Source organism: Schistosoma mansoni, chromosome 2, assembly GCF_000237925.1.
Source record: "Schistosoma mansoni strain Puerto Rico chromosome 2, complete genome".
Taxonomy (NCBI): Eukaryota; Metazoa; Platyhelminthes; class Trematoda; order Strigeidida; family Schistosomatidae; genus Schistosoma; species Schistosoma mansoni.
The window spans coordinates 6,335,560-6,350,989 of NC_031496.1; the positions used below are offsets into that span (position 1 = coordinate 6,335,560).

The 15,430-nt window shown below is 36.5% G+C and overlaps 1 protein-coding gene and 1 non-coding gene across 2 annotated transcripts in view; one reads left to right on the forward strand and one right to left on the reverse strand.

The window, feature by feature from the left end:
* Positions 1-6,895: 6,895 nt before the first annotated feature.
* Smp_140600 (Jagged) overlaps positions 6,896-15,430 on the reverse strand; it is a gene marked incomplete at both ends in the record, with an annotated part of 51,736 nt that continues 43,201 nt past the window's right edge. Inside the window, one exon of the mRNA XM_018795479.1 lies at positions 6,896-7,008. Within this exon, the coding sequence (XP_018649788.1) occupies positions 6,896-7,008 (113 nt within the window). The remainder of the gene's footprint in view (positions 7,009-15,430) is intronic.
* On the forward strand, positions 15,273-15,341 carry Smp_tRNA_00545_Pseudo_TTC.1.1. Its single transcript has one exon. It is a non-coding gene (tRNA).

Here is a 15,430-nt window from a genome sequence, read left to right on the forward strand (position 1 = left end):
TACAAGTATATTACTCACTTACAATAATCTACTCAATTTATTTTAAATTATCAAGTCAAACCGTAGTAATGATACCTACTTTAATGTACAGTTCAATCGGCCTTCAAACATACTTCATTTACCTTTTATCTTCAAGCAACCTGAGCCTCAAAATCTTCTACAATGCTTTCAGTGCTTTTGTTTCACTAATTTATACTTTATTTTTGAGTAGTATCTTCAATGCGTAATCTTTCCTATTAGCAACGATACTGTTACTACCTCTAATATCATGAGACTTGGCCCAACAACTTCATGAATTTGTGCCAATGGAGTAAGACAACTTGAGCCATTGTGATTGACTGACTGAATTTAATGATAAGAAAGAAGGTCGATTGCTTTTTAACACTCTAATTTCGTTCCTAAGATACTGATTAATAGTTATGGATAAATGCTACCTTTTATGTTACTTATTCGCTCTCGATAGACCACACAAATGTATAGTAGTGAAATGTCAACTTAAAATATTCGTCGTTCTATAGTATTTATAAAGGATTATGCCTCATCTTGAACTGGGATCGTTTTATGTTTTATATTAAGTGACTTTATTCACGATCTAAGTAGTAGCATCATCATTTTTTGTTTAGCTATTGTTCAATTATTAATGAAACTTCACATTTCCATTTGTTTTTGTTTGCTTACAGATAATTGGACTGAAGAGATTAGTCGGAGTACTGGAAACTTTTATTACTTTAACCGTTTGAAATCTGAATTTACTTCGATGTACCAAAAAGTGAACACTTGTCATTAACGTGAGTACACTGCTGTGATTACTTAGCTCAGTAATAGAACTCAGAGCAATTACGATGTACCAATTGATACAGTCTGCATCTTTCAAGTATTCTATTTTTATCGTCTAAAAGAAGATGGGTTTGAACTGTCGATCGAGTGGTTGAAAGTTGCTTGCCTAAGTAACCTCAAATACCTCATTGACGTACCGGTTACAGCGTCAGATTTTCGACAATTATGTTAAATATATTTGATTAGCCAGGTGTTTATCGTTGCTGTTCACACTTGAGGTGTGACGTAAAGAAAATTAAATAAGTTTCTTGATTTTGAAGTATTCCAGCCCCGAAATACTTAGACTTTGTCCTCTACAACTCTGATTCGATTGATGGTGGAAAGAGTCTCCACTCTTCCAATCAAATGGTTCGTATCTAGCTGCTCGTTTATGGCATCCTCAAGGGATGTATTACTACTGTGCAAAGATAAGATGAAATCAGAGGTTTCACCCTTAAATTGTGTTGGTGACTGCGGAGAGTTCATCTACAGGATTTGTAAGAAACTGGTTTGAAATTAATGGTCTATATGAGTCTCACCATTTTGAAGAAACAAATGCATGATTCTTTTTTGGTCACCAGATACCATAAGACTGAGTCTCCTGAGGTTCCTTCATTGTTTTTTGGATGGAGAGGTTTTGCTAAAAGCTCTCTTAGTGTCGTCACAGAAAATCGCTTGCCTTAGCTTATGTGCCTAAGCCATATTTCAGCTTGGAAAATAATTAGAACTTTTAGCGACTGCAATTTTTTGCAAACTTTCTTTAAAAATGCAAAAGCTAACTGCCATATGTTGTACATGCCACCCTTATTTCTGTGGAATGCTGGGTTAACTTACTTATAATGCTTTTCTTTGCCTTCTGATTTTATGCACCATTAAGATTTGTATTATAACGGTTATCGCGGTGAACGATTAGCGAAGCACGGTACTACAATCTCCTCTACTTGATTTTGGCAGAATACGACGTACAACTTACGGCACTTAAACTTGTAGAAATCCACGGCCGTTAAATCAGAAGATGGAAGAAGCAGGGGAAATGGTTAGTGGATAAGAATCAAAAACGTACAGAAAAAACATGGGTACTTATACGATCACTAAATCGGATCACGTAATTCATATATACAATATCCGACCGACAATAAAGAACCAGGTAGTAAGTTAATAATAATTTATTTAACACAAAACAAGCAACCTGTAGAACTCATCAGTAGAAAAGGATTCAAATATTATTAATTTTTCAACGCTTAAGAATCCTGAGTGCCTATTTCAACTTGTTCATAAGTCATTTTGAGTCCACTGTCTCATGATTTCAGTTTCCCATTATTGTTGTTTTCACCAAGTTGGCCAGTGTCTAAAATTTGTTATCACTGCATGGGTACTTTCATAAGTGCTCACAATAATCAACAGATAAATATACTTTCAATCGGCCGCTTTTTGTAGGATGTGCATTCACTAGGCATAGGTACTCATCAGACAAAATAAGGGCATATTATCGATTAACTAACTACAGTATAAGTATGTCTGACCAGTCATTCTCAAAGTGATGAGATAGTAACACCATAATTCTAACTTAAACATACAGGCGGATACATTTAAGCCGTAGAACATATAGTTGAAAATGAAACGGGGCAACTAAGATGATACCAAATAATATGTTCAGTTCATTTACGTCGTTCTTTTACGTCCATATGATGCAGTCGCAAAGGGTACCCAAACCAAGACATGGTATCAGTTCATGATACCACTCACTGGTTGTTTTTAAACTATCCAGTTGGAGTCCACGATGACTGAAAATCTTGGGTAACATGAATCAAAATCGACCAGTGACCCGGACATACACACTACTACATATTGCTTATGTTCAGAATTCAATCATATTCTCTGCGTTATCTTTTTCCACCATCATAGACCACCATTTTGCTAGTACATTATGTATTTTATTCATTTCATCTCTTTTTACTGTGTTGGTTGTAACGAGTGGAATCAATGTACATTGATGCCGTAACAGCAGCTCACGTACGATTGAGTTTGTTCACATTTAAATTGGTTAAGCCCTTTTGTTCGCTTATTTAACGGATAGAGTCACTCGTACAGTAACAACCTATCTGTGCTATTGTACCTTTATTATTGTTGCACTTGTATGAATATGTATGGTTGAGCATTGCTTACTGTCTACGCATATATTTATTCTGCTAGCCTTTCTATTAGTCGCTCAAGTGATTCGATGTTTCATTCATTTCCACACTCGTTCATGGACTCTATCATCCTCTCGCTCACTTGCTTGCTTTTCGGCACTTCTCTTTCATTCTTGCTTAACGTACCTGCAGTTTTAGATATCTGTGTGTGGTTCAACATTAAACGCAATCAACACTTTGTATTCACCTTCTGATTTATGCACCTTTGGGGTGTTATCCAGTAACGGTTATTAAAGTGAACAGTACACGAAGTTTAAGGATAATATCGAATACCGACCAAAACGCCGTGTCTGTCCCACGTCATATTTGATTAATTAACAATGTTTTCTTTCAAATCAAAGATGACTGATATTGATTAATTACCTTCTTTTTTACTACAATGGTAATTTGTTAGAGAATTCAAAACGAAAAAAGAAAGGTCTACGTTCTAAAATAATATTTACAATGTCGATATCAATCAATACCGAGAACTGGAGGCAGACAAGAGAAGAATGAACAAAAGCTGGATAGAAATAGAAAAAAAATGGCCCAGGGCAGAACGGGTTGGAGAATGCTGGTCAGCGGTCTATGCTCCATTGGGCGTAACAGGCATAAGTAAGTAAGAGTTCATAAAGAAATTTTCAAAATTGAACCGTTTAACAAATCTTCAATCTCTTGTTAAGCCTATTCTCGAATGTCGTTTTAATTATAATAAATTTCTATGAAAATATTTACAGTTCAAAAATTTATTTTCTTTTCAATAGGAAGAAGAATCAGAAGGGGTCTTGTGAAGATTTATTATTTTCATAGTTAAAAGCATGAGTCAATTGAAGCTAGACCACCAAGGAAAACCTGGAAGCACTGGACGACTGTTTCGTCCTATTGTGGGTTCGAATCTCGCGAGGCGAAATATTGGATGTGCACTACTGAGGAGTCCCACAATGATACAAAACGGTCGTTCAGTGCTTCCAGGGTTTTCCTCGGTGGTCTAGCTTTAATTGATTCATGCTTTCAACTATGAAAAAGAAGAATATATTTGTAAAATCACAACGAATGAATCTGAAGTGACTTCAACTTTTCGCCCTAGCAATCTGATCAATGCTTGTTCCTTGGAATTACTTCAAATTCAGTCGTCGTTAAGAATTTACAAATACATTCTTCTCCTTCCTATTTAATGTCTTTCATCAATTCGTCACCGAAATACTATGAAACTATTCCATCTAATTTAGATGAATGTTCTTCTATTAATTTTTTTTCTTTCAATAATAGTTGTAGAATATTAATATCATATCTTTTATTAATTTCATAATTACTACTTAAATCATAACTGGTCCACTGTATTGATTCATATTTACTCGATTTGTATTGACTGTACGGACTCCTTGTGGAATATTACTGGTGATATTATCATTATGAGCTAATACTCTCTTTCCATTTATATTATAATGAAATTGTGATGATAAAAATCTTTTCGACTGTAATGTTGATTCACATATGAATTGTGGATGATATGAAGGGTAATTTTGATGGATCGATGTTATATTGATTGGATTAGTTACATTCTTTGAATGATTATTACTGTCTGATAAATTTTGAATTAAATTTGATGATGGTTCATTATTAGGCGCTATTGTTGTTGTTGCATATTTCATAAGGAGTTCACGACGTTTTCTTTGTGAATAACAACATATAATAAAGATACAGATTAATGCAATCATTAAGATTGTAGCACATATTATAGGGACCAATAAACGTGAACCTGAAATGAAGCAAGAAATAATCAAATGTTTTTATACCTGCTGTTGGGATGATCCTGCAAATTTCTTGCAATAGACATGACAAGCTCAAAGAAACATTAGGAAGCATTATATCCAATCAGCGTTCGATTATAACTAAAGTTTATTCTCGAAGATTCAAGTCACGTACAGTCAAAGTGACGGTAGCTGTTAACAGAATTGGCTCCCATAATCGTAGGAAGTATGTTTCCCAACAATAATGGGTATGATGCCCGCTTACAGCTAGATACAACCTCCAATAAAACACTTATAAGCAGGAGGACGTAGGAGAAAATTGGGAAACCAAGAATATATATTCAACTCATCAATCAGCGCATAGTGCATCCGGGGGAATTCTAAACGTTGCTGGTGATATGCATTGTGAGATCGCAGTCAAAGAGTTCACGGAGAAGGGAGTAATATTTCTGACAGAGCGTCCATCACTCAACAAAACCTATCATCTGACTTTTATTTACTATTATGAAAGAGAGAGAGGAATGTGTGGTCAATGGTGATCTTAAATATTATTAGTTTTTGAAGCTATCGCTGGATATTGAATCGATCTACTACATGTGAGCACATCTTAATACACTACAATATTAAAATATCGGGATTGAAACTCTTCTTAAATCTCAACAATATTCAAGTACGATTCATTCTTACTGATAATCATATTCTTTTAAAAACAGACATGTCGTGTGGATTTAAGAATAAATACTTAAATTTTTTGTTATGTAGGATTTTTTAACAAGGCTATCGGTTGATACAGTGAGTCCCATGAGATCCATTTTGAAGGTTTCGTGTGTGAAACCCCTCTATGCATTCATTTACAATTTGTTCTTAATAGTTTCCTTAGTTGTTCATTATTGTTGACCTTTTTGATGCCATTTGAGATTGTGATGTTTTATTTCATAACAGTTTTAGCATTTTCTCTTTCGCTGTCACTGAGTTTATATATTTCTTCCTGAACTGTGTCTATGTTGTTTTAGTTGATATTGTATCTTGGCGGCAGCCATATTGATCGTTCTCTCTTTCATTTTGTTGCTGGATTTGGCCGGGATCGTACATTTTGGTTGTGAATTGAAGCACATTCCCAGAATCGAAAACACTTGATCTATCCAGGAAGGATAGAATAATACTTATTTTTGGTGTGTTTGGTAATTGTCTTATATTTCTTATCAATTTATCTATTTATTGTAATTTAGATCGATTATTGTGGCAACAATTATTGGTTGAATAACTGAGTGGAAATATTTGTTTAGGTGAAGTCATATATTTGTATTTATGATAGAATTTAGAACCGCTGTTACCACAATCACCTTGTTCTGACTTCGATTGGCAGACACGTGTCTCTTCTCTTACCAGACAGTTATTCTTCAGCCAAACCTAGTTTGTAACTTATAAGTTCATCTAGGAAAGTTGGGAAACCCTGATTCCAAACCAATGGTGCACATGGGCTCCAGGATCCTGAGGGAACAAATAGTGTATGAACTAACCGTTGGTCACCGGCTACCATTAGAATGCACTTCTTCACGGTGCCCCACTGTCTGCTTTATCAGACCTTCAGGTCAAAGGCTCTGGGTGTGGCTTCCTAAGAAAACCAACTGCTTCATTTTGGGCACCCGGACAATATCATAGACCTCACACAATTGTGTGGTGAATATATGTTTGTACCAATATGTATGTGTTCAAATAAAATATAAAATAAACTAACAAGGCTACTTTCAAATATCTGAATTGTTGTCACGTTAATCTCATATAGTGATTCGTTGACGTTTTTGTTATGTCCTAATAATTGGTAAAACTCAGTAAACTTATATTATGTACTTCATGACTCTTATTCGTTATAAACTCAAGATCAATTTGCCCATTACCATAAAACTAACCTCAACCTCGTGTTTTCACTACTCCAAAAGTGATTACTCAAAGACATCTACACAACATTCAAAACGTTACAACCTGTTGGTGTTCTCCACCTTCAAATGGCATATTTCATAGTCATAATACAGTACATAGCAAACTATCGCAATAATAAGTAAACGGGCAACTGGTACGCATCACAAGGATGCAGAGCAAAGGAATTGAAATATTAAAGGAAATGAATATCTTAAAATAGTGAGTGTTACTTTTTGTTTACAAATATTTACACTTACCGAAATCATTTTCATTTACAACTACTGTATCAACTTGAATTTCAATTATACCAAGTAAAACTCTATGCCAATAATTATCCAATTGATCAGTGCCTAAAATCATAGACATTGGTGGTAACGGTATAACCTCCTCCTCCTCCTCCTCCTCCTCATCATCATCATCATCATCATCATCGTGGTTACTGTCATTATTGGCATACTCATAATTACTGTCACTTCCATTATTGGATAATTTTAAATTGTTTTTACGTAATTTTAAATTAGTTGATGCAGCTAAATAAGCTTCTTTAGATAAATTTCTAGCTAATTCATGAATAAATGAATATTCTCTACCATCTGAACCAATTCGGATTTGATCATTCAATGAACTGAGTGTTACCTTTTTCCATAGGTAGTGAGAAAAGAGTAGATATGAAAGTTATCAGATAATATATTGTTCATTAATTTATATCGATATGATATACAATGATTGTGATAAATAAAACTTGATTGAATAGTACAGTTCAATTGATAGTTTGGTTCACTGAACTGATCTGAAATTCGTAAATCGTTCAACTATTCAACCAAAACATTGCAATTATCAGTTTCTTCTTGTCACTTGATAAAGCGATGGTGTAGATGCATTTACTCTTTGTGTTCTGTCAAATTCTAATCTTCTGAATTCTTCATGTCTCTATCTTTTTTCTCTTTCCAAATTTATCTCACTACATTATACTCATTGGATAACATCTTCAAACCCTAATCTTTCCGATTACTGCTTATACTCTTACTACTTCGACTACTATGGGATTTAAATCGACAACTGCATCTCTGTGTTAATGTGGTATGACGACTCAAACTGATGTACGTACGTATGAAGTTCTACGTTGTAACTGACTGACTGGCCATTAATAATAATAATAATAATTGTCGCTTAATAAAAGGTAATCAAGGTTTCATATCATTTTTTTTCATCCTAGAACATCATAATCGGCGTGTTTGCTGTTATACAGCCAGTGTATCCAAGCTGAGATCAGAAGTTCTCCTACCACTGGCTATCTCTCGAACTCTTAACATGAAAGTTCTGTCCATTAGAAAACACAGAAGCATCAGGGAATTCAAATCTGTGATAACTAACAACTAGAGTAGGTTCGTGGAATATTTATTTCTTCGGGGCTTCATAGTTTATTTACATTCTCTTAAATAATAGACACTTCATATCTACTGGCCCGATTCAAAGGTAAGACTGCTAACGCAAAATTTGGCCTACAACAATACTACAAATATAAGAAATCATAGCCTACCAAATCACGCAAGGGCGTTTAGTTTTGATGAAACCGTTGATATTTTGAACATCAGACGTTATTCTATATTCGTTACAAACGCCTCCAGTTAACCAAGGATGTTGGTGAAGATAATCTGGCATAGGCAGGCAGGATTAATCTACAAGCTCAACGCTTTAAACTAAATAGATTATCAAATCACCGGTTTACATTTTCATTTGTTTCTAGACTACAACTACCCACAGATTCCAAAGTGTGAACACGATTACTATTCTGCTTTGAAGATAATGGAATGACATTATAAATGACTACTACAGAGCGTCAACCCATGGTAAATTTAAAATATGATACTGCGATGATAGAAACTAGAGGAGAAACCTTAATAAACTTTAATATTCATTCTGTCAAATAATGCAGTCAAAATACTGTTACTGTCAGGAATCAACACTAAGCACAATCAAAGCAACCTTTTACAAGTTTCTGGTTTTGTGGTGAATAACATTTCGCTAAAACTTTCCATTGTATAAATTACCGATGAAATGTATGGTGTAAAGTCGATCATAAATTGATTATAATTTAATTTATAAGGTTAGATTGAAAATCCAAAACGCGTGTCCCAGAAGGTAGATTTGCAATGTATATATTTAACATTTACATGCAATTTAACTAACAATTGAAGTCACTTTAATCTATAACTGAATGACGTTCATATTTGTCTACAACTAGACATAGAATCCGATATCATACTTATTTATGAAAAAATGTACAAACTGACAAACCATCCAGCTCAGAGGGCAAAACTCCATCAAAAGCATTCACTTAAGCTACAAATCTCCACTATCTCAAATATCTATTTGAACACGGTATGTACATTAAATGACTCCTACATTGTTATTAACTCGTCTGTGCAAACTGTAACATTCAGAGCTAAAGTTTTTAGAGCGGCGGATCTTTCTGAGAAACATTCAAGTGTATCTCAGAACACGTTGGGTTGTTTTACTACTGGGAGTGAAACCAGTATTTCGTCCTGAATGAAAAGTGTCATACGCCTCCACTGATAAAGTTGATAAAGAACTTGAGTGGTTAGAAAAACTCGGAGTTATACAACGAACTACTTTCTCACCATGGACATCTGTTGTTGTAGTTCAAAGCCGATGGGATCAACGGCCTATGTGCTGACTACTCTACTGGACTGAACGATGCTTTACAAAATCATTCATATCCATTACCCTGACATGAGGATTTGTTCATTAAATCAAATGGTGGACGTTTTTCAAAACTTGATTTATGTGATGACTATTTACAAATTAAAGTTGGCTATGATTCTAAACGTTTTCTAAGTATAAACGCTCGTCGTAAACTTAACAAGTACAACGGACTCCCATTCGACGTAAAGCCACCTTCTGGATCCAGATAATACAAATGTCATTAAACAAATGCCCGCACTGACTAATTTAATGACAGTATGATCATTGTTGGATATTATCGGAGGTTATGGTATATTTCTTCTGTCTATCCAAACACTAAGACATCCGTCAAATCAGCTCTCAACAGCTTGTGCAACATGGAAGTGTTCAGACCAATATCGAAGTTCCTTTAATAAAGTCAAGATTTATTATTGACTTGTTTTAACGCGAAACTGGAAAAACTTTTCTCCACTGATGCTTCCATTTATAGTATTACTGCTCTTATCATCCATCCTTTTTCAGATGGTAAGGCAAAACCTATAATGCGGTCTTTAAATGTGACAGAACGGAAGTATATTCGACTAGTAAAGGAAGGGTTGACTTTGATTTCCGCTATCAAGCTGCCTAAAAAAACGATTTGTTGGTGTTCATTTACATTGTTCATCAACTACGAGCAACTTCTTTATATTTTGGGGTCAAAGTTCGGGATCCCGGTATATACTGTTAGTCTTTTTCAACATTGGGGAATCATGTTCGTGCTTATGATTGTAAAATGCAGTATAAATCCACGATAAACTTCAGTTAAGCCGATTCTATATTAAGACTGAGTGCAAAACCGAAGTTCAGAAACGAACATCATGTCATTGTCACTGTATGTGTGGGAAGCAGATATTAACCAGATATTACAAATTTCAGAACAAGCAACATTTTTATCAGAAAGTCAGTCATCTACAACGTAGGACCAGGCACATATATGCATCGGTCCAAGTTGTCATACCTCATTGATACAACATCACGAACACCGAAAACATAGAAGTAGTTAATTCTATGGTGGTAATATATAAAAGTGAGATTGCATTTAAGGATATACTACAGAAAGTAAGAAAGATATAGAGCAATTTTAATCTCATCGTTTAAGAAAAGAACAAAGAGTGTATACACCTACGCTATTGTGATCGATTCTGGGCCATGTCACACAGAGTCTCCAACCATTGGTTACGATAGTCACGCGGACCCCAACCAGGTAGTCTGCATCTACCAACATGGCTCAGACTAGAAGTTAGTGACTTCAAGCACTGATGCCACGTTTTGGTATGGCGACCCCTAACTCTTTTCCAACCATCCCCTACACTAGTCAGCATTGCGCGTCATGGTAATCGGTGTTCAAGCATACGTGACACGTGGCCCAACCATCTCAGTCGATGAAAATTCACAATCCCACCAACTGTTTTACCATCATACCTAGTATCCTGTGTCTAACCTCAATATTACTTACCCGGTTATCCCAAAAGATGCGAGCAATATTTCTAAGGCATCTGTGGTCAAATACTAGTAACATAAGAATATCTTCTGCTCTTAATGGCCATGTTTCACAGCCGTAAAGTAGAACAGAGCGAACTGATGCGCAGTATACTCGTCCCTTAATTGATAGACGGATATCTCGTCTTCACCATAGGTGACGTATATTGGCAAAAGCCAAACGAGCCTTTTGAATCCGTGCTGAGATTTCGTCAGACACCAACCCATTAGGGCTGATCAGACTTCCAAGATAAGTGAAGTTGTCGACGCGTTCGACTACTTCGCCCCTATCCTTAGTTCGGGTGTTGACGCAGGCCAGTCCTGGAGTAACAATTTACATTTGGATGGGGAGAAACGCATCCCAAACATCCTGGCATTATTACTCAGTTCTAACAGAGGACTCTGCATTTTGTCAGTGTCTTCACCAAACAGGACTATGTCATCTGCGTATTCTAAGTCGATAAGTGAACTTCCTGGTAGAAGATCAATTCCTGAAAATTCAGTCGCAGAGAGTGTTATTTCCAGCAACAGGTCTATAATGAAGTTAAACAAAAATGGGGATAGTCGACAACCTTGTCGGACACCCCCTGAGGTTGTAAAATCAGATGACAGTTCGTCACAAGCTCTTACTCGACTGATAGTGTTCGAGTAAAGAGCCTTCACAAGGTTTATGTACTTCTCAGGTACACCTTTTAATGATAGACACTTCCACAGAGCCTCTTGGTCTATAGCGTCAAATGCTGCTTTCAAGTCAAGAAAAACTACCATTGTTGGACGCCGATAAGCATTTCTGTGCTCTAAAACTTGACGAATGGTGAATATGTGGTCGATGCAGCCACAACCGGGTCTGAAGCCAGCCTGATTTTCTCGTGTTTGCAGTTCACGATTCTTAGTTAGGCGCCCGATAATTATTGAGGCTAGTATTTTGATGCTATGTTAGTCAGACTAATTCCTCTATGGTTATCGCAGGATGATTTGGACCCTCTATATATCGAGACAATCAGTGATTGTGACCAGTCGGATGGGGTTACGTCCAGCTCCTAGATTTTAGCCAAAATATTAGTCAACCTAATCGCTAAAATTGGACCACCATATTTAAAGACCTCTGGGGCCAATCCATCAAGACCAGCTGCTCTTCCTCGTTTCAGATTACCTATAGCCTTTTGAACTTCAAGTAGGGTCGGGGGGCCTACTCCAATGTTCCATTCAGATTCTCTGGGAATAGTGGGTAGTTGTGCAGTAGCTGAAGGTCAGCTAAACTGCTCCTTAAAGTGTTCTGCCCATCGATCTAAACGTCTGGTTGAGAGCAGATAAGGGTTCCGTCTTTTTCCGAGATTGTCTCACTTACACTTGACTTCTTAATTCCGGTTTCTTTTATTAGTCTGAATAGTTGCCTGGTGCTGCCTACAGCCGCTGCCTTTTTCATCTCTTTTGCTTTCGTTGCCCACCACTGCTCACGATCGTTCCTTAGACTTTTAGTCAACCTACATTTGATTTGTTTACAATCTTCTTCGTGTTCAGAGTCTGATGAGATGAATTTACGCGAATCCATCAGTGAAATAGACTTAGAAGAAATCCATTGGTTTTTCGGAACCCTACGGTTTAAATAACTAATAGATGTGACTGCTGTTCCTACAGCTGTTTGTATGTCTTTCCAAGCAGCATCTGGGTCAGTCTCGTTTACAGAACTGCCTAGATGTGAACTCAGTTGTTCCTGGAATATACATTTGGATTTCTCGTCCTCCAGTTCAATCCTAATGGGTCTTCTTTGTATGGTTTTCCTGAGCCCAGTGAGGCACAGACAAATGCGTGCTCGTATTAAAGCGTGATCAGAGTCTAAAAAAGCATTCCATTACGACTGACAGTCTTCTGTCAAGCCTCTCCACGAGAACTACCCATCGAGTCACCAGATACACGAAGGGTGTATTTCGCTGGCTGTCCATTTTGGCGAGGTGAGGTCAAGTGAGTGACCACACTGGGATCCTATATGCGTGTTTCGGAGACAAAGCATACATAGATGGTATGAGTTTCTAGGGTCATAGCCAACGAGGCTTGTTGACCGATTTGACTTAGGATACGTACGTTGAAGGCCCCCAATGTGTAGTTTGGAGAGAGGTTTCAGTAGACCTAGGACAGTGTTTCGCGCACTAGAATCATCGGCCATGGTGACACTTAAGGAGGAAGTCGAAAGAGGAAGTTAAGTGTTGAAAGTCGAGATGGAAGTAATAATGGGAATCGAAGAAGGAGATTGATTATGAAAACAGTGATCTTGAGTGCTGTTGGAGGTATGAGGCACTTACCACTTCCCGATCACCCACACCGTGAAAGGGTTCTTCTAGAGGTACCCGAAAAAGAAATCGGGTTACAAGTGGTCTCAATGACCTGAAAGCGTGACCGCAGTGCCCAAGGGACAACTGCTTGAGGTCGGTCACACACGACCTTTTTGTGGGTAGTTATAGTGTTATCTCCGTACTTGCTGGAGCCTTTTCACCGGAGACGGATATCCGTGGGATAAGGCGAGGTGTGCACTTATAGGGTCGACATTTTCAAACCCCATCCCTCCTTGTGGGAAAGCAGCATCGCTGTTATGCAGGTTTTCTGAAGGAAACAGCTCACTTCCGTCACACCTCTGTACAGTCGGTATTACGACTTCGCCTTCGGACCTTGGGTTTGCTGCTTTTAATCTTACCGCTCTTCAGCCGAACTGTCTGACATGGTAGGACCTTGAGGAACGATTGTTCGAGGCAGTATATCTCGATTGGTTCATCACGATAAGCAAGCCCGACCACCACGTCAAGGTAGCAGCAACGATCGGGTTTTTATCAGAAAGGGATATTAAATGTACTTTTCAAACAGATGGCCAGCTTGGAAGCATTATTTGTTGTTGTTTGTGTGGTTGCTTGAATGCAGTTAGCTTAATGTACTTTTGAATCCGACAGTACTGATATGTAATCTAAATATAATTGGTTAGTGTTTAGATCCAGTGACTCGAATGCATCATTGTCTCAAACAGTTTTTGATTAGATCTATATAGGTTCATAGATTGGTATGTGCCACTGATGTCCACAGATATAAGTAGTATATGTCATTGATCGAAAGTGAAATGCCTGGTGACAGAAGGTTAAGAAGATGGAAGAAAAGAGAATGAGAACAGTGAATGATTGATGTGGATATGAAGGAACAATGAAATCTGAAACGATTGATTAACATTTTTCAAATGAAGTATTTAATTTATGGTTTTCAGATTTTACTAAGTGATTCTGTAATTTTATGTTTCAATGCATTCGATTGTCCTCATTTGTGTTCTCATTCACTACACTAATAGGATTTTGTAATTATGTAGCATTTGGGTGCATATATTATGAAATAATATTGAATAATAATCACTTCATGTATCCAATTATTGAATTTAATTCCAAAATCCAGTGAAATATCATGCTTACACTAAAAGAATTGACAGTCTTGGGCTTAATTTCATCTAAAGTCATTATTCATGTGTTGTCATGGTGTTCCAAAGATATTCCATCGTTCATTATTTTTTTGCAATGTTACTTTAACTACTTAATAAAAAACAGTAGTTACGCTTAGATTATATAAAAAAAGGATCAATGATCTCTAACAAAGAATACCCATTTAACATGAAATATAAATAAATTCAACTTACTTCTATGATATTTTGTTGTTTTCTAAAGTAATCCACTTTTATATCACAACTTATACCGATAACCATTCGGTCACTTTCATATTGATGATATTTTTTTAATGATGGTAAATTTTTCACAGCATTACATACGTCATTTACAGTAATTGAATAAGGCATACGTAATTTTGAAAAATGTAATAATAATCTAGCACAATGATTATTTAATATAAAATTATTTGGTCGACAATTAGGTAATGCTAATTTAAAATGATAATTTGGTAATAGCTTTTTTAATTGTTCCGTAATTGATTGATTAGCATTTAAACAAATTGTACGTAAATAACATGGTGGTATAAAACATTCATCATTTAAACTAGATGATATAATATGACAAATTTCATTTGATTTACAAGCAAAACGATCATTTTTTTCAATTACTTGTAAACATGACCAATAACCACAAAAATCCTTAAGATAAGAAGAAAAATGTAGAAATGTAGGGATATGATGAAACAATTTAGAGAAGGCATTATAAGTAAAGATGGGATAGTACGTTTCGTCTTATTTGGGACTCGTCAGCTGGATGTAGTTGCATCTCAGAGTTGATGTTCACTCTAAGACTCGAACACAGTGCCATTCACTTCCAACGATATCGCGTTATCCACTCAGCTACTGAGTTCTGATAGCCACTTGCTTGTGCAACTGGGTGAAGTTTAAATTCACTTGGTATTTTTTGTGGCTATCAAGACTCAGTAGCTTAGTGGATAATGCGATAGCTTTTCAAGCGAAAGACACTGGGTTCGAGTCTCGGAGTGAACATCAACTTTGTGATGCAGGTATATCCAGCTGACGAGTGCCAAATAGGACGAAACGCGCATCCTAGACTCTGGTGTTGCACATATACC